Source organism: Prionailurus viverrinus, chromosome D4 (genome assembly GCF_022837055.1).
Source record: "Prionailurus viverrinus isolate Anna chromosome D4, UM_Priviv_1.0, whole genome shotgun sequence".
Classification (NCBI taxonomy): Eukaryota; Metazoa; Chordata; class Mammalia; order Carnivora; family Felidae; genus Prionailurus; species Prionailurus viverrinus.
The window spans coordinates 62,083,077-62,102,990 of record NC_062573.1 but is presented as its reverse complement, the minus strand read 5'-3'; the positions used below and the strand labels follow the sequence as shown (position 1 = coordinate 62,102,990).

The 19,914-nt window shown below is 42.7% G+C and overlaps 1 protein-coding gene across 1 annotated transcript in view; it reads left to right on the top strand.

Annotated features, from left to right (window-relative positions):
- NTRK2 (neurotrophic receptor tyrosine kinase 2) overlaps nucleotides 1-19,914 on the top strand; it is a 332,930-nt gene that overhangs the window by 170,407 nt on the left and 142,609 nt on the right. The window contains exons 14-15 of the mRNA XM_047831133.1: nucleotides 9,594-9,641; nucleotides 15,171-15,359. Of these exons, the coding sequence (XP_047687089.1) occupies nucleotides 9,594-9,641; nucleotides 15,171-15,359 (237 nt within the window). The remainder of the gene's footprint in view (nucleotides 1-9,593; nucleotides 9,642-15,170; nucleotides 15,360-19,914) is intronic.

Here is a 19,914-nt window from a genome sequence, read left to right as displayed (position 1 = left end):
ATAACTATAAATATGTAGCAGACATTACAAAGGCATTTCCAAATGCATCTGACGTGGCAGCAAACCTTGAGGAGGGAGGAGTGGGGAGCGTAGCCTGCCTTCACTTTGGCCTCACTTGGCAACTGAACAGAATTGACAGGTCCGAGCAAGTCAGCCAAGGTCTGAGTCATTGTTTAGGTTTTCCATGGAAACGAAAGCTCATGGGAATCGACATAAAGTGTTTGCCAGACTCTATGGGTTTGTCATTCTCTTTGAGGGCCACTAATATCACTTCTAAGATGATTCGCTGAGATTCAGCCAATTTCCTTTCCAAACACTTGCTCTGAGTGCTTACCAACATTGCTTTGCAGAGAGAGGGAAATTTGGGGTGAATCTCGGGCAGTCATTCGTTGCACATTTAGACAGTGTGAACATGGAGATTTTGGGTGCATGCAACCAGACATCACCTGCCTTCCCTGCAAGGAAGCTTGTGAACACTGAAAAAAAAATGTTTGTAGAGCATTTTTTTGTTCTCGCTACGGTGATACTCTAGAAAGGCAAAGCTTTGATAGGGCTCTCTTGTGTCTATCAACTCTTGTTGGTAAACAGAGGTTGCTCCTGCCTTGCTCAAAGTTCCCAGATTGGAAATGAATTATTAGAAGTTTCAGGTTCCATTTTTTTTTTTACCTGCCCAGGGAAGACTGTGACTGCCGTTGTTAAAGAAAAAGCCTTTTGCAATAGATTTAAAAACAAAACAAAACAAAACAAAACAGTGATTTGTACAGTTTAATTGTGAATGACTAAGATGTGGACCAACTGAATTTCCTTGGAAATATTCCACATGTTCAAAATAAAAGAGGGAAGTAGTCGGCATTTCCCCCTCTCAAAGTTAAATGTTTGAAACATGGGATCAGGACATTTTGCCACATTCCAAGCAAGTCTGGTTTCATCTATTGCCACTTGAGACTTCTGAACTTTAAGTCTGTAGGATTTAAAGCTTTAGTCTGTTTTTATTTTTTTAATGCAGCAATAGAAGCTGACCAATTTTCCCTAATTAAAGTAATATCTAATCCCCCATAAGTTTCCTGGCACATAGCAAATATTCAGTAAGTACTGTTTTCTAAAATTGCATTTGCACAGCCAGGCCCTTCTCTCAAGATGAGAATATAGTGACCCAAAAGCATCTGAGCATTATTTAGCAGGAGAAAATCTAGGCCAGTTGACTGAGAGCTTTTCTTTAAATTGCACATGATCTCACATTCCCAAAATACCCACGCACAGGGAAGCTATATAAGGCCATGTGGCAATCTGTTCTCAGACATATGTGCCTAATGATTAGTACTATAGATTACTGGATTTTGAATAGGCCTTCGATGCCTTTTCGCAACCCCTGTCTTCATGGAGCAGGAAGCAGAGCCTATAAGGGGGAAGTGACTCACCTAAGGTCATGCGGTTTGTCTCTTGCCTTGTTTAGGGCCAGCCCCCTCTGACGTCTGGTCTCCATCTTTATTCTTTATGCATCTTTATTCCACACTCTTGCCTGGAGTGCTGGGTTCTAAGTGTCGCTCACCTTTAAATATTGTCCTGAGGGAGGTTTCATTGGAGTGCCAAAAATGAATCAGAGCGGTAGCAAACATATCTGCAAAAACATAGTGGTTTTTGTGTTGAGTGTATCATTTGCATATTGGCATTTTCATTAGACTTGCTGAACTTACTGCGCTTTTTTAAGAAAGTTGTTTTCATTTATTAGACAAGTATTTCTTTGTTATAAGTTTATTTACTTTGAGAGAGAGCACAAGCAGGGACAGAGGGAGAGGGGAGAGAGAGAATCCCAAGGAGGCTCTGCTGTCAGCACAGAGCCCGAAGGGAGGCTCGAACTCATGAACTGTGAGATCATGACCTGAGTCGAAACCGAGAGTCAGACGTTTAACCAACGGAGCCACCCAGGCGGCCCCAGCAAGCATTTCTTGAGGGTCTGTGCCGGGTACTGGAGGTACTACGTAGGCAGGATCCCTGTTGCAAATGCCATTGATGTCACACCCATACCTGCTCAGTGTCCACTGTGCTTGCCCACAGAGTCCTGTTGCAGGCGCCCATGACTCTGCTCGGTGCTTTATCCTAGCCAGAAGCCCTCGGCCAGTGGCAAGTGACAGCGGAGAGGGAACGACCCTGCTTCCTCACCTTCTGGGTGGGATGACTCCAAGGTGCATTCACTACCGCCTCCCGAGACCCCCAGGGATTTGAACTCTAGTTGTACACAGTGTGTCCCATTGGACAAGGGCATCCACTGCCAGCTTCTTTCCCTGCCTGCTCCTGAGTCCTTGGGTCAGAGTCTGCTTTGGAGGAAACCTTGTCTAAGACAGCCACTGACTTCTGGGAGCTCAAGTTCTAGAAAAGGATACAGACAATAAACAATAAATCAAGGAAGTAGGGCCATTTATTGGTGTGTGCCGAGAAGGATGAGATGGTAGTGGAGAGACATTGGCTAAAGCGGTGAGGTTGGGGCCCTGCCGAGGATGTGCTGGCTGACCCGAAGCCTGGAGCAGGGATTAGAGAGCCCAGAAGAAGATTCTAGGAGGAGGCAAGAAGATGTGCAAAGTGAGCAGGGACAGGAAAGAGGCCAGGATAGTGGCTTCGCAGGAGACGGCTGAGGCTACATCACACAGGACTCCACAACGAGGAACAGAAGTTTATGCTAAACGCAACAAGAAGCCACTAGAGCAGGTTAAGTAGGGGAAGGGTGTGCAGTCATCTGATTCCTACTTGAAAATGATTACTCTGGGGGCACCTGGTGGCTCAGTTAATCGTCTGACTTCAGCTCAGGTCGTGATCTCACAGTTCGTGAGTTCAAGCCCCCACATTGGGCCCTGTGCTGATGGTGTGGAGCCTGCTTGGGATTCTTTCTCTCTTCCTTTCTCTCTGCCCCTTCCATGTGCTCTCTCTCTCTCTTTCTCTCTCTCTCCCTCAAAAATAAATTAATAAAAAAGAAAATGATTTCTCTGGCAGCTCCATGGAGAAGAGATTGGGGGGAGGGCACCGAGGGTGGAGCAGAACACCAGTTGGAGGTTCAGCTGAGAGATGGTGGACGGTTCTCAGCACCCGACTTCAACTGTTGGCAGGGAGCATAATTAAATAGAACTTAAAGGCAGACTACTGTGCATTCACGTCTTTGTCTCTAACACCGTTTAAATGTATTTTCGTGTTTCTCCGCATTTTGTGGTGAAGAACCCTTTGAAAATCTAGTGACATCTGTGGAGTTTTTGCTCCGGAAAGATGCAAGTGCACAGGGATACTCAATTTTGAATTTGTGTGATTTGTATGATTGGGAAGTCATGGAGTCAGTTAATAACACCTCAGATATCTATCTATCTATGTATCTATCTATCTATGTATCTATTTATCTATGTATCTATCTATGTATCTAGATAGATGATATAGATATAGATATAGATATAGATATAGATATAGATATAGATAGATATTATTTGTCTACATGTATTAGTTGGCAAAGGCTCCCTACCATAGTAAATGAGTCCCCAAGTGGGTAATTGTTCAAACACATCAGTTTATTTCTTGCGTATGGATGACAGAGGATAAATGACTTCATTGGCTTCCAGGGAGAATAATTGGTTTCTACACAGCCGATACTTGTAAAATAATACTGGGAGAATTAGCATCATGTCATCTTCATGTCATAACTTTCAAGTTTGATGTGAAGGTTGTTTCCACTCTGGACACACAGAGGGGGAAAGAGCATGGAGCGACTCATAGGAGACGTCTTGACAGGCTGGCCTGGAAGTGGTACCATCACTCTGGTCACCTTCCGTTGGCTGCAATTTAATGGTGTGACCACAGCCAACCTCAAGGAGGGCTAGAAAGGGTAGTCTAGCTGTGGGCCCAGAAAGAAGAGGGAAATATAGTTTTCAGAAGGCACACAGCACTTTCAGCCATAATACACATTCATGTGGTTTCTTTGGTATTTGTCACACTGGAGGTGTTCAATGTTACTTTTTCTAAAGAACAGCATAATGAGTCACTTCAGAGATTTGAGGGAAGGTAAGGGATGAAGCCAATGAGGGTTGGTCAGAAGGACCCTTTCCATGATTTCCAGAACCAGTTAACTAAAAGCAAAGCCTCTTCCTCGCCTGTGCAGATGGTACTTATATGAAGGTTGTGTCCTTAACTGAAAGATTAAGATTAAATTAAAGTAGAAACTTGGCCTCAGACTACACTTTTCTGCGCCCTGAAGAGCTGGAATTCATCTGAAATAAACTCTTACTCACTCTGGTTATGTGTCAGTTGGAAAAGGAGATGGCTGTATTGTCAACAAAGTGATTCTTTGCGTTCATTTCCCCTCCACTCTGATGATCAGTCCTCCTGGTCTTTGAGGTAATAGGCAATCAGCCACTCGGTCAAGCACTTACTGAGTTTCTACTCTGAGCTCAATGCTGTCTTGTCCTCACTTTCCCTATAAGAGAAAGGCAGCCCTGAGGCTCCTCTATCCGGTGCCCTTTAGGGAGTGGGTGTGGCCATAGGAAGCTGGAGGTAAAGTACATCCTGTCAGTGAATCATATTTTCCCATTTGCTCCCATCACAATGTTCTTGGGGGTGGAGGATGGTGAGTCTTGCTTTAAAATATAAAGAGATTACCTTCGAGAACACAACAAATTTTAATTCCTCCCGAATTAAAAGGGAGGAGAGCTAATTTTTCTCCTAACAGACTGAAACAATTTTTCTGAAACTTAGAGAAAAAAAAAATCCAAAAACTGTGTTCTTTGGAGATCAGAATGCTTCTCACAATTGCATTTAGAGTTTGTGTGATTCAGCACCCACGGGGAAGATTAGGTTTCTTCCCCTGATTCTCTCGCCTGTATCATAAATATTCCTTTTCAGCCCCCTAAATTTTAGCTGTTTTCCTTTGAGAGACATTTGAAAAGCAATCTTTATTACCATTTATTTTGGATCTCCTCTTAGAGTTATTAATGTGTTAATGCATTCTTTTTCCTATATTCTCCTTCTCTGGTCAGGGAAGATTAAACTTTCTTCAATATGAGAAGGATTTAATTGGTTGATTTCATAATTTAGAGTCTTTGTTAGTCAGATTGCAGAAAGACAAGCTCCTTTGAACTCACTGCAACTACATTTGCTTTTGAAGGAGTCCTTTATTTTGCAGCAAATAAAGTGTCCTTATTAAACAGAAAATAAAAGAATGTCTGGCAGGACTCTACTCCCAATGGGTGAAACATCACAGGAAATTGAGAAATTGTTTCTTTTTGGCCTTGTGAGAGAATTTTGCTGGTGAGATTTCCTATTAAGGTCTTAAGACTACTGCTTAAATCCATCAAGAAAGACCCATTGAACAAGGGACAGCTTTTGAGGAGGAAGAGAGGACCGATGTGACCTTGCTATCTCAGGTCTCGAATTTTCCAAGAAATCTGGGGAATGGCCAAGAAGATTGTCCTCTCTTACGAAATAATTGTGTCGCTGTGTTAGAGCTTAGACCTACTTTAGCAACTTCGGATTAAGTTTGTCAAAAGGTAGCTGCAGTTGGCGGAGGCCCTTTCATTGGTACCTGCAGACGAGGGTGTCTCATTTGGCCAAATAAGAAATGTGTCCTAAGTATGGCATCTAGCGTTCATTCCCAGTTAGACTGTGGGCTCTGGAACTTGGGCCTTAGACCTGTGCCTGGGCTCTAGACCTGTGGTCCAGACACTGGATACTTCCCTCTTATCTTCTCCACAGAGACCCCTGACCTAGGATTTGTGCCCCACGCCCATGATCTAAGGTTAGCCACTCAGCTGAGCTCTTGAGTTCCTCACAGACACTCCGGGCAGCAGCACCATATGTCCTATTATCCAAAACCAAAACCTTCCTTCTTCACTTCCCATAGTCCCCCCAACGTGGCAAGTCCTACTCACTCCCCTGAACAGGCCTGACAGCCGTCTCCTGTCCCCGTGCCCCTCCACTGTGCCCGATTCAGGCCACAACTCTCTCATGCCTTGATGTCTCTAGAAGCCTCCTTAACGGGTCTCCTGCCCTCATCTTTCCCTCTCACAATCCTGTTTCCATCCTGCAGCCAAAGTGATTTTTCAAAAATTCAGCTTGATCATATTACTGCTTGGCCCAAGGGTGTTTTGTTTTATTTTGTTTTGTTTAGAGCCTACCAGCAATTTTCATTGTAAAACCCAAACTCTTGGCCTGACCCTTGCTTCTGTTTCTCAGTTTCCTACCCTTTCCTGGTGCATCACCCCCCGACACATACAGAGCCCCCCACCCTAGCTGTGAGTGGATAGTGACAGTGCCTCTCTGTGCTTTTCCCCATTCTTGACTAATTCCTTTTTTGTTGTTGTTTTGTTTTGTTTTGTTGTATTTTATTTTATTTTTATTTTTATGTTTACTTATTTCTGAGAGAGACAGAGAGAGATGGGGAGAGAGGCAGAGTGGGGAAGGGGCAGAGAGAGGGAGACACAGAATCTGAAGCAGGCTTCAGGCTCTGAGCTGCTAGCACAGAGTCTGACGCGGGGCTCAAACCCAGGAACCATGAGATCACGACCTAAGCCAAAGTTGGACACTTAACCAATGGAGGCACCCAGGCACCCCGACTAATTCTTATTTTAAAAAACATGTGTATTTATTTATTTTGAGAGTGAAAGAGAGTGAGAGAGAGCACACTGAGCAAGGGACGGGCAGAGAGAGAGAACCCCGATTCAGGGCTTGATCTCATGAACTGGGAGATCATGACCTGAGCCAAAATCAAGAGTCAGATGCTTAACCAACCAAGCCACCCAGCACCCCCCCACCCGCCCCCACCCCACACCATTCTTGTCTTATTCCGATCTGTTACCCAGAAGCCAGAGAACTCCCTTGACCATCTCCCTTAGACTGGGATATATGTTCCTCCTGTGAGTCCCCATGCATCCTGGATATACTTCTCCAATAGCTAATCCTCAATTGTCAGCTCCCTGAGGGCAGACCCAAATGAGGGAAGCACATTTATCTTTGAATCCTCTATTGTACCTGTGTTGATCAAGGAAAAAAAAAAAAAAAAAGGAAGATCTAAAATAAAACAAAAGCATTTGGGGAGGGGTCTTAGAATTGCAATGTGGGGAGCACCAATTCAGGTAGAAACCCCAACTGTGTCCCATTGAGGAGTGAAAGCCAGTGGTCTTTATTAGCAAATTGCAGAAGTATTAGGAAACATGCACAAGCTGGTTTTCCAAAAATCATGTTTGGAAAACGTAATTACATTTTACGTCATTGGTTTTTTGAGTATACTATGTCAATTACTAGGAAAACATGTTTTCCAGAGCATCCAGTTTTTATCCAGAATGTGGATTCAGCAGCTCTGGGTTCAGTCACATGCCTTTGCTTGGTTCAGCGGTTCAAGGTAGCCCTTGTTTCAAAAAAACAAGATGAAGTTTTAGTCTCCAAGCGGAGTCTCTCATGTTCAGAGGTCTGACCCAGGCTCACTCTTGTTGAACAAATGAGCAAAAACGAATGGCTACATACAATGCTTTCCTCTATATAAAATTGAATCTTGATTGTAATGTTGTCCACTATGGCTAATTATGGCTAAGCATTTTGGAAGATTGGAAAGACAACTATGAAAGAATGAAAAAAAAAACAGATTTGGCATCGGAAGGGTGAGTCTGCTCAGTTACTACTTGGTGTGACCTTTGCTAGGTTTATCAGCCTCTGAGTCTTAATTCCTTATCAATGAACAGAGGGTCATATGTTATAGGGTCTGACGGAGGACTAAGGGAGAAATGTCCTGCGTGGGGGACACACCTGGTGAATTACAATATCTGAATAAATCAGAGGGACTCTGACCCTCTTCATATCTGTGTTCTCATGTGGCAAAGGTGAGAGTTAGGTGGAGACACGCCATCTCTGTTCAGTTAGGCGGAGACATGTCAATGGCAGAATGGAGGTAGAAAATGGTTCACGCTTTGATTTCCCATTGGGTGAACTGTGAAAATACACTCCTGCCTTCTCACACACTATTAATAAAAGTAGACCAGGTATGGTGGAAAAGCAGCTGAATTCGCATGTTGGGCACCTTAACATTACTCATCCCTTTGGACTCACTAATTCCATTTCAGGATTTATCTGGAAGGAATGATTTTTGAAAATGGGGACGGATGCACCCGAGATGTGGACAGGTGTTCCTTACAGTCGTATTTATTATTACAATTGACGATAATCTGCAATGTGTAAATCAGTGAGGGGCTGCTATGGCATTGTCCTTCTGCGGGTTCTCCATAAGATGGAAACGATTTCGAAAAAAAAAAATGCTCAAGTGAAAGAGGCAGTCTTAAAAAGTTTGATCTACTGTTTAATTAAAACTATGTAAATCAAACAAATGGAGGAAACCAAAAATTGACCAGTAGGAAATACCCTCTGTTTTCAAAGGGATTAGTGGTAACTAAGAAAGCCACAGACACAGCGCTGCCTCGCTAGACTGAGGACCCAGTGAATGAGGCTCACTGTCTTCTGTGCAAAGGGATCTTTATTTGGCATTGGATAGAGGCCAGACCTTCATCCTGTCTTCTGAAACCTGGAAGAAAGCATTCAGAGGAATATCAATCAGAAGTAAAAAATCGCCTTCGAGGTTGGGGAGCCCACGTTGTAGGCTACCAAGGGAGGAAGGTTAACTAGAAAAAAGAGTAATCATGATGACAACTGTGTAAGGCATTTTTTTATCGTGCCAAGAGTTTTCATATACATTGTTTCACTTAAATTGGCTCTTCTACGCAGCTTTACATCTTCACTGCCTACAAAAACCACTGTAGATCTGAAGATCTGAGAAGCACAGTTACTTATTTGGGCCCCATACCCTTTATCCGCCTCTTATCCAGGGATCCCCCCACTGTGTAGAGTTCACTTTGAACCCCGCGGAAATTACATAGAGGGGCACAGTCAGGCCCAGGAAACAAATAGGCATTTCTCTATGGCTTTATTCCCTGGAGGACCTCCAAACATTTGTCAGATCTTTACTTACATGCGCTTCATGGAGCTTTGTGTGACAAGAGGCACAGAGCTGCTGTGAACTCCCCACTGTCACACAGCAAGTCAGTGACAGAATCCGTGTAGAATTAAGATCCCCTCCTTTTATTTCTCCTTGAATCCCCCTCCAGCCCAAGTATCTGTTCTCCCACGGGACTACGTGTTCCTTTTGTCACTGCCTGCCTCAGCTCCACAAAAGATCTGTTTTGTCTTGTTATTTTCCCACATTGCTGCAGTCGAGAACCATGGTGCATTTGTCAAACGCGTTGTGTATTTTCATCCCTAGAGCTTAGTTAGATGATTCGATACTTAGGAAGAAGAGAGTGAGAAATCAAGAAAACCGCTCATAGCCATTAACTCTCGATTTGGGCCATTTTTCTCAAAGACAGGCTACTGTCTCTTACCTGGTTCAAATGCCCATGTTCTCAGGATGAGACATAAATCTTTACACCAAAATTCAAGCATCTGTTTCCAGGTGTTTGAGAGGAAGCTTTGTTCTTCACAGGAGCTTTTTGAGGAAGTCTGTTATTTCACTAAGGACAGTGCTGAATACCCCTGGTTTACGCTTCTCTTTCGAAGTTTATTTTATGTTTTGTTGTGGTTTTCAGATTTCTCATGGTTTGGATTTGGGAAAGTAAAATCAAGACAAGGTGTTGGTAAGTAGTTACTCCTTCTTTGGATAAGTAACGAGTTTATGTTGCTTGATTCGGATGAAATTGCTTGGCCCTTCTTCCCACTTGTTGGCCCCATGATTAATTTTCTGTGTTCCTTGTTTCCGATTTGCTGAAGAGAGAGGCCTAGGATTTTTCCAGAAAAGGCATGGCTTTCACTCACTGAGTTCAGCAAATGGTTTTATATTTTTGAAGTCGACTTGTTTTCATCCCAGGAAGAATGCCAACTGTTGTACCAGGTCGAGGTAGTTGCTGGGCTTTTAAGAAGGTTCAGGAAAGAAAATGCAACAGCACCAAAACTCCAGGTACAGGAAAGTTGGCTAAAAGTCACGTCTGGACAAGCTGGGATCTTAACTTCCTCCATTGACCAAGATGTAGTACACTTCTGAATTGGTAAATCAGCTGTTCATTTATGACCATTTCTCTTTCAAAACAAGACTCTAACGTCCAGACGCTCTGATTTGTACTTGATTGCATTCTATTCCTTGCATTCAGACTGTGTGCTGACAATTGAAAAGCAGAGTTTGTAGCTTACCAAATGAGTGCACATAATGTATCTCATCACTGGGATTGAAATCAGGTGTGATCTCCCGGGACCTCCAATTTGTTCAGTACTTTCTATGGGTACAGCGACTATGAACAGGAATTCACTAGAAAGCACGAAAAGACAGACTGTCTTACATCTTGCACGTGTGTTTCCAAGATCTGGCCATCTTGGGCGTCTGTGTTTTGGTATATATTCTGGTAGCCAGGCTGGCTATAGGTAAAACTGCGAATTAGGGGAAATGTACCAGTGTCATGGAGCGTTCTGGTTCTGAGTCATCCGTTCCATGCAAGGAACTCTGTTTCTTTTCTTTTTATGAGCCTGATATTAGTAACCCTGACCCTTAGGTAGCCCCATGAATTCCAAGGTCAAATCTCGTAATCAGCAAAGCTAAGATAGGGACATGGCAAAATTGGAACATTAAACTCAGACATCTCAGGATTTGTTGGTGACTCCCCGAGGGGCACATTTCAGATTCAGCTAATCTCAGTCACTTTGCCAGGATACCAGAGACTGCCCTGCTGGGTGATCTTAAAGGTGCTCTGTGTTTAGGCTTTGTGTTCTGTGTATGTGTTGGCGGGGAGGAGGCAGAGGGTGATAAGGTTTCATACCATAGCGCTGTGAGATGGGGGTCTTTTCTCCACTAAACAGAAGATCACTGTAACCATGTAAGCATTTTCCAGGCCAGTTTGCCCTGCTGAGAGGTGCTTGTTCTTAGAAAACTTCAAAAACAGGGCTTCACCCTTTTAGGCCACAGCAGAGAGAATTTTCCTTCAGAATTGTTCTTTGAGCCACAGTCCATCAGAGATGCTGCAGCTTTAAAATGTAGGTTTTATTATTATTCGGGTCTGGTGAGGCCAAGAGGCCAGAGGAGGACAGCCATTGAAAAGATAGTCTGTTACTCACCGTTCCTGAGAGGAGAGGGCAGCCACACCATGGTGGGGGGACCCCAAGGGAAACACTGGGGTCGGTCAGAGGGCAGAACATGGGGGCAAGAGCCTTTATGGCGGTTACCATAGGAAGGAACTGGTGAGGCAGGGTAAGCAGGTTTAGGATCGGCTGGTTTGAGTGACCTTAGCAGATTCTGGGGCAGACAGGCTGTCCCCAGTTGGCTGGTGCCTGGCTCTGGGGTGACAGGGCAGGCGGATAGTGGCCCGGAGTATGACAGCCTGATAAGGTGGTGCAGGCTATGGACTCGTTGGACTGGAGATGGAAAGAATGCTCTCAGAAAAGTTCTTTACCATTGCTAGGGACTGGCTATCCTGGGAGGGGCAGTTCCTTCAGGGTCAGTGAGGCCCCAGTGATGAAGCATCAGAATACAGACAGTAAAAGACATGATTAATACAGCTGCCCAAGAACAATGGCCTCTCCCCTCGCCTCGAAGACATTGTCGGTCTTGAGAGAAGGAAACTCCTTTCCCAGGTGACCTTCAGCCATTCTTATCACAGGAACACAAGTCAAAGGCTTGGAAATATCTGTGAGTCAGACATGCAATATGCCTTACCAAGCAGCTCCGTTGACAGAAAAAATCTCTCTTTGCACCTGAGACATAGTAAAATAAAAATGGGCTAAAAAATGTTTCCAGGCATAGCCCATATTTGTCAGCTCAGTAATTAGAACTATGCCCCCCCCCCCAACAACCTGGCAGGTTGCACATATCCCACAATTTGAAACTTCTTATTAATATTATAAGACTTTTTTTCAAACCCTCATGTGAATTCCTTATAACACGCTGTGATGTGCCCCTGACTCTTCTTCTGTCTGTCTTTTTGTGGTGTCTCCTCAAGCTCGTGCACAGACACACAATGACACATCCCGTGATAGGCACAGACAGCCTGCTGTCAAATTATATAGACATTCATTGTCCCTGCTGAGAGCTTTTTCCCCTTCCCAACTTTGCTGTGCTCCGTTAGATCAAAATGTTCATAGAAAAATGGGCTGGATCGCTGCAACCTTGCCAGCCATATCAATCTTCCAGGATTTAGAACATCGATGATGAAGGAAACAGCACTTGAATTAATATTTCACTTGATAAATTGTTGAGGTTTATGTGTTGCCGAGATTTGTCAACAGCGGCCTTCTGGCAAAGCAGAAAGGCTTTTGAAAAATGACCTCTGATGCTTTATACCACTTTTATGCTTAACATTCCCCCCTCCAAACAGAGAGCCCATTCCCTGGGGCTCTGTTACTGCAGAGTCGGGGGTTCTACTCAGAGAAACCAAGGTAAAGAAAGGGTCTCCTCTGGTGGAGGAAGAAAAGCAAAGAGCAAGTATCTTGCTGTAATTCTTTAAGTCAGGGTTCCACTATGTACATGGCAGATGATCCAGAGCCCGAATTCCTGGAGGAGTCTCAGCATTGTTTTCTAGGTATCAGCTTCCTCCAAGATGATTGAATGCTACAGGAATGTTGATGGCCTGGCCTGGCCCAGGGGAGAGTCACAGAAGAAAGCAACTGGGATCAGTGTGTTTTAATCATTGCAGGGGCTCCAGAAGCAAATATCGCTGGCCTTCTGACAACATGTGGAAGGTCTGAACATGACAGCTCCTGCATTTCTGGGGGTAAATGTTGAGAAATGTACGACCTTGACTGCACCCACCTCGGGGAGTTCAGGCAGTAGCATGCTTTTGGTTCCTGCAACAGGAACACGGCAAGGGGGCCAGTGGTGGGGAGGTTTTACTGGCAAGATGCAGAGAACGCTTAGCATAACACATTTATGTTTTTCCATCTCTGGGTTTAAGCTCTGGGTGATCTAGGCCTGTCAGGAAGCCAATCATAAAATGGGGATGGTTAAGGATATTGGAAAGAACTTGTCTTTATAGCTATTCTTGGCAGAGTTTCTGCCCTTTACTAATACCGGTGTGCTAGACTCAAGATGAGCACAACCAGTGAGCTTGCTTTTGCTTTGAGTAATCTGAAGATTCTAAATTGGCTGTGTGAGGACTTGTTTGCAGAATTAAGCCAGAGTGTATCATTAAAGGCAACTTAAATGCACATCCCCTTGAGAGGATGCTTTAAAAAATTACCTATAATAGCAGTTGGCTGCCTCCTGCATAGTTTGTTTAAGATTCAGCTAGCTGCGGAATGTCCAATTGTTATCACTACAAACTGTGATAATCCCCGTCTGAGGGGGAAAATGAATCTTGGAGGTCGGGGGACAGATTACCATTATCTTTCATAGGGGATTCGAAAATGTGTGACACAGTTACTTTCGTCTTTAGAATTGCCGTGCATCTCACTGAAATAATTAATTGAGAGGGAAAAGACAGAGAAGGGTGGAGGTGTGGAAGCATGTGTCCTGGGTGGTTGGATGACCGCACAATCCCGTGCTCGCTCAGCAAGTAGCAATCCAGGCGTTTCTTCCCCTGGTATGCAGTTGCTTGACTGATGCTTTCATCTTTTCTCCTTACCGTTCCTTCCTGTGTTTCTCTTGGCTTATGCCAGTGGCTGTGGTGGTCCGCTTCAGTGGGACCCTCCAGCCACGAAGTGCCCTGCAGAAACACGTGTAATATATGTCTGGGAGTGGGTGTTGACTTCTCACATGCAGAATGTGTATCGTGAACCAGCGAGAACTTAATTGCCTTGAAGCTTTCATATAGACCTTTAACTCTGTGCATCCAGTTTTGTTTGCAGACACATGCGTTTAGTGGTCAGTAGATAAATTGTTTAAACAAGATACAGTAGACCATATTTATGGGCATATACGTTCTTAGACTTGGGACCAGAAAGTTTAAGTCTTGTGTGAAATATGTCATGGCTGTGGCTTTAGTATAAAGACATCCATAGAGTAATCTACACATAATATTAGGGTTAAAGGCAAAGTGGGCAACTTGGCCGTGGGATTGATCCATTATTGTTATGAAAGTATTTTGTAGGCAAAATGCTAACAAGATGTGTGCAGAAAGAGAAACATAGTAATAGGACCATCCAATGTAGCTTTAGTCCACCGGTTGGAAGTTTATTAATAATACCTAGTAGTAATTCATACTCATGAAGCCCATTTAAGTTTATAATACACTTTGCTATCACTAGTCTCATAAAATAACAAGCAGATATTCTTTTGCACATTTTACAAATGCAAGTGGATGTAGAGGTACAAAAAAGGCAAGTGACTTGTCCAAAGAGTGGAGGAAGGCACTCAGATCTTTAAACTGCTAGTGCATCTTTCAGGATATGGTGACACAGGAATCCTGCATTCATGCTGGGAGTTTCAATGAGAGAGTGTTTGTCCTAAAGATGTTCAGAGAACAGAGAGCAAAACTGCATATTAACTTACCAGAGAAGGAAGTCAAGACAGTGGAAACTTTGCCCATCGGTGGTGGGAATAGAAAATGGTGCAGCCACTTTGGAAAACAGTTGGGCATTTCCTCAAAATGTTAAACATAGAGATAGCATATGCCCCGGCAATTCTACCCAGGAGAAATGAAAACGTATGTCTACACAAAAACTTGTACGCAGATGTTCATAGCAGCATTATTTATTTGTGATGTGGAAATACCCCAAATGTCAACCTGTGGAAATGCCCCAAATGTCCATCAAAGGAATTAACAGATCAACAGAATGAAGTGTATCCATACAATGGAATATTATTTGGCAATAGAAAGGACTAAAGTAATGACACATGCTACAACATGAGTGAAGCTTAAAAGCGTGCTAAATGAAAGCTGTCTGTTTCAAAAGATCTCCTATTAAATGATTGCATTTATATGAAATGTCCAGAATAAGTCCACGGAGACAGAAAATAAATGCGAATCCATGGATGCCTGGGGCTGGGAGTGGGGGACGTGGGATAGACTGAAAACGTTCTCAAATTACATTGAAGTGATGGCTGCACAACTCTCTGAATATACTGAAAACCACTTAATTGTATGCTTTCCATGGGTGAACTTCATGTATGTGTGAATTATAGCTCAACAAGAGCATTCAAAGCATTACAGAAGAATATGTTGTTGTTTTTTTTTTTCCAACTCCAGGCCCAGCTTCAGTTATCAGCAATGATGATGACTCTGCCAGCCCACTCCACCACATCTCCAATGGGAGTAACACGCCATCATCTTCAGAGGGCGGCCCCGATGCCGTCATTATTGGAATGACCAAGATTCCTGTCATTGAAAATCCCCAGTACTTTGGCATCACCAACAGTCAGCTCAAGCCAGACACATGTAAGTACAGCTGTTTATACTTACTTTTATACTTATTGGCCTGTTTGCTGCATAGCTATATCAATCAGTGTGTTTATCAGAGCGCCTGACAAGGATGACTGAAGGGAGGGGGCAGTGAAATGGCTGAGGATTGGTGGGGCTTTGGGCTGATGGAATAGATCCTTTAGTTTGCTGCTTATGGAATTCTCAGGGCGTGTGTCCTGCAGGGCTTGGGACTGTGGGCAGATATCGACTTCTCTTGGGATCCATTTCCCAAAACCATTTGTCACCATGAAGTTGGAATCAAGGCATGCTTGTCTTGAAAAATATAGAGACAGAAACCAGAGGTATCAGTAGACTGCACATACATCAGTTACAAAAGACAGGCGATTGGTGGCTTTTAAACTGGATTTATTGAAAGTCATTAAAATATACACCATTGGTAGTCAGGAAGGTGCTGTGTTGCACACAGGTGGTATTGACTCGGGTAGTTCTGTATTATTTGTTCAGTTCTTGTTCCCAGCATGAGATTTGTGGTCATGCCACAATAGGAAAGACACATCACAACAGATCATGTGCATATTAAGTACACTGACCTGTTCTTCACAGGACCAAATGAACCCATTAGCCTCTGTTGAGAAGCTTGGGGTTTTCCTCAGAGACTCTTATCCTATCTTCAAAGCCACTGCTCAAATATAAAAAATGGAGCATGGCTTTATGGAAAACGAAAAATAAAACCACAGTGAACAAACAGGCTTATGCCATTGGAACTGCAGGCCTTTCTTCATACATGAATAAGGAGCCAGAACATCAGGTGGCCTAGGTCTTAGGGGTTCACCTGACACCGATGGACACCTTCTGTCTGTTTGGCATGTTCTTACTCTGTCTTAAATACTGTTCTCCTGCCTGGCCTCAGAGGTAAGGTGTAACAAGTGCAAAGTTAGATTTTGGAGACTGACTTTCCTAAGAACTCTCACGGGATAAAGGAACTTAGCAATAAGCATCTTTTCGCATATAAGGAAATACCTATAATTTCATCCTATTCATTCAAATTTACCCCCAAGGTATGGTGAATATTGCATTTTAATGTAATCATTAGAAAAAAAAACAGTATTATGAGCTTGTAAAGTATGAAACTAGACCCACCATAGATTTCAGTTGAATATGCAATATGACAAGATAAATAGAATAGCATATATGAGGAATATTGAGTTCCTTGAAATAAAAATTGTTTGAAATCAAGGTATTATTAATCCTAATATTGTCATTATGGTGTGAACAAGATGCATGGAGGCACTGCTTAAAACGTATATTCTTTGTTGAGATAAGTGTCCTCCAAAGGTCCATGAAATACTCTGCATGCATAACAGTCAAATGTTGAATAAGGCAAATCAGGGTACTACGATGGGAGAATTCTGTCATCATGTTGATGGTGCTCCCCAGAAACAGAGTCTTTTGACACCCCTGTCACCACCAGTACCAGGTTATATGATATACTTCAGTTAACCTGAGGCTGTATTATAATTGAGGTTGACAAAAATCAACCTGTCCTCAAAAGTTTGTTCTTCTTTGTCGATGGGGAAATATAAAGCTGAATAATCAAGTATATAGCATCAGTGCAATACATGCAATAAGAGAAAATGAACCAATGAGCAAGAAAGCAAATAAACACATGAGAACCAAAAAGAATATAGACTAGGTGGCTGTTGAGTCTATAGTTCTATCTGGATGTGCTTTCTACCTTTTGAAGTCTCACAAAAAGTTTCTAAAGGTGGTTTCCTTAATCTAGAGTCCATGGAGAGTTTTTCAAAGTTTTTTAAGTATACATTTTGGTTATTTTGGAGGAGTCTTGGATTTGTGGCTCAGCCACTCTATGTCACCCCCACTTAGAAGGCATGGGAAGCAAGTTTAGGAGACTCGTATCCTCCCCTCAGTTTCTGTCCTCCAGAACATTGATTCTTCATTTAGTAGTTCCTTCCTTATAAAGTCTTGCTGGGCCCTTCACCCAGTGGTCCTTACCCTGCTCAGGGTTCTCAGTCACTCACAACATCTTACATCAGAAGAATTTTTTTTTCTCCAGGCATCAACTTATATGCTCTTTCATGATTTTTTTAAAAAAATTTTTTTAACATTTATTCATCTTTGAGAGACAGAGAGAGACAAAGCATGAGTGGGGAAGGGGCAGAGAGAGGGAGACACAGAATCTGAAGCAGGCTGCAGGCTCCGAGCTGTCAGCACAGAGCCCAACGCGGGGCTCAAACCCACAAACTGTGAGATCGTGACCTGAGCTGAAGTCGGATGCTCAACTGACTGAGCCACCCAGGTGCCCCACTCTTTCATGATTTTAAGAATACTTACCATCATACATCTTCCATGAATCTTTTTCAAAGAAATGGGAATGAAGAAGCAGTTTACTTCTTTCCTTCTCTTCATTCTTTCCTAAATGTCATTCTTTACCCCCATAGATTTTTTCCTTTATCTTCAATGTATGTTGCTTCTTGTTAGGTCCTGAGTCTGACCACTCTTCAGTATGTGTTTATATAGTCTTGTTTAGGTTAGATTGTAAGCTCCAAAAGAGCAGGAACTGTGTCTATTGAACTATTCTTTCATAACAAAGGACATGATGTGCCTTTGATATTGGCCAGATGTTGACCAGATGTGGCTATGTATTACTGAAATAGTAATTACCAACAGACTTATAACAAGTAAAGATGAGCCCATAGCCTTTTTCATTGGCACTACCCCTACTAAAATTGCCTATATAATAGTTTATTTGTTAGACAAATTTTTAACAATATATTAGCCAATTTAGTCAAATTTAAATAACAATTTAGCTGAAATAAGCTTTTGACCAAAAAACAAAAAACAAAACAAAACCTTTCTTTGAACCTTCTAACCATAGTCATCCAGGAATTGAAGTATTCAAAAATGCATATACCAGAGACATACAGAGAGATTCGTTGCTATAGGCCCATCAAATTTTGGGAGCTTAGCTTTCAGTGAAGTGATTCCCATTAAATATACCCAATGAATTAACCTCCAAAGAACCTCAAAAGAAGGGGTCTTCCAAGGAGTTGGATATGTTACATTTGAAAAACAAAGTTAAGAAGATCGCAGAAAAAGTTTAGAAATTTCACCATATACTTAAAGCAAACTACGTTATGGATAAGACACCACTAACTTGACCTCATTTGGATCTTGGGCCACAAACCAGCATATTTACTTCTTTTTCCTAAGTATACGTGCTATTCAAAGATGTTGGCTTTAGAATAGATGTGTGATCTTACAAGGAGTAGCTCTGGTCTCATTCCACTGAATTGTAAGAATCTAATACAGAAGGTGAAGTTCAATTCATTAAATATTTATTGACTACCCACAACACTCTTGCAACGCCAAAGAACCTGAGATTTGGTGAGGGTGGTAGCGTGTCCTTTGCCCTCAAGGAGTCTCATTGGGAACCGAGTGGTTACAGACACTGTCATATAATCACAGAACACCTTGATAGGATAGCTAAGAGCAAGGGTCCTGACCCCCAATTACCTATAGGATCAGGCGGGTCATAGGAGAAACAGGCTGGGTCAGAAAGATGATGTGGCATAGTGAAAGCCATACTAGAACGTGGGCCTTCTATTACCAGATCCTCTCATTTTTCCAGCAAGAACAGCATTTATTATTTTTATGTGAATTCCCTAAGGTTTAAAACACTGGGTGGGATCAATAAATTATTTCCATATGAGTCATATTTGGTCCATAGTCCACCATCTGTTTGCGGCCCCTGAGTTAGACCTTAAAGGTCAATTAATACAAACCTTATTTTACAAAAGATGCTCAGAAGTGGCTTGTCCAAAATGACACAGCCTCCATGCTTGCATAGCTTTGCTTTAAAAACAAAACAATGAAAACACAAGCAAAAAATCAGGATCAAACCAGATTTCCTTAAATGATGTGTCAAATCATTTAAGTGAAGGATGATGATAAATTATTTCCCCCAAAGCACTTTTTCACTCTCAGGAGCTATGTGAGTGGACTCATTAAAAATAAAAAAAAAAAAAAAAAGAAAAAAGAAAAAAGAAAAAAAAAGTCCAGAGATGGTTTGCAGGATTTTAGAGCAATCTGAACAGGACTGAACTGCTCCTGAGCACTTTCCAATAGCAAGTCTGTCTACTTTATTTCAGGGCCCAGAGGTTCCCCCAAGACCGCCTGATAATAATTTGGTATTTGGAGGCTCCTATGTCACTGCAGGAACTAATGGAGGCTAAATCCATGGCTGATGGAGGAGAAGAGTTCTATGGTTATCTGCAAATTCTGGCCAGACAACATCTTGACGTCACTCCTTAGCTTCCATTACCTAGCCAAGCAAGAAGTTGCCTTCCAAAGAGAAAGCAGTATGCTCTAATGACTAAGCCCTCAAAGTACTATGCCACTTTAACTATAGACCCATCTCCTCGATCAATCAGGACGGCAAGATGGAGCTGAGGAGCTCAGCAACATCCAAGTCCGGAGTTGGTCTTTAATTCAACTAGTCTGTGTAGACGTGTCCGAAAACCACGTCGTCTGACAGCACGGGGTGGTTTCC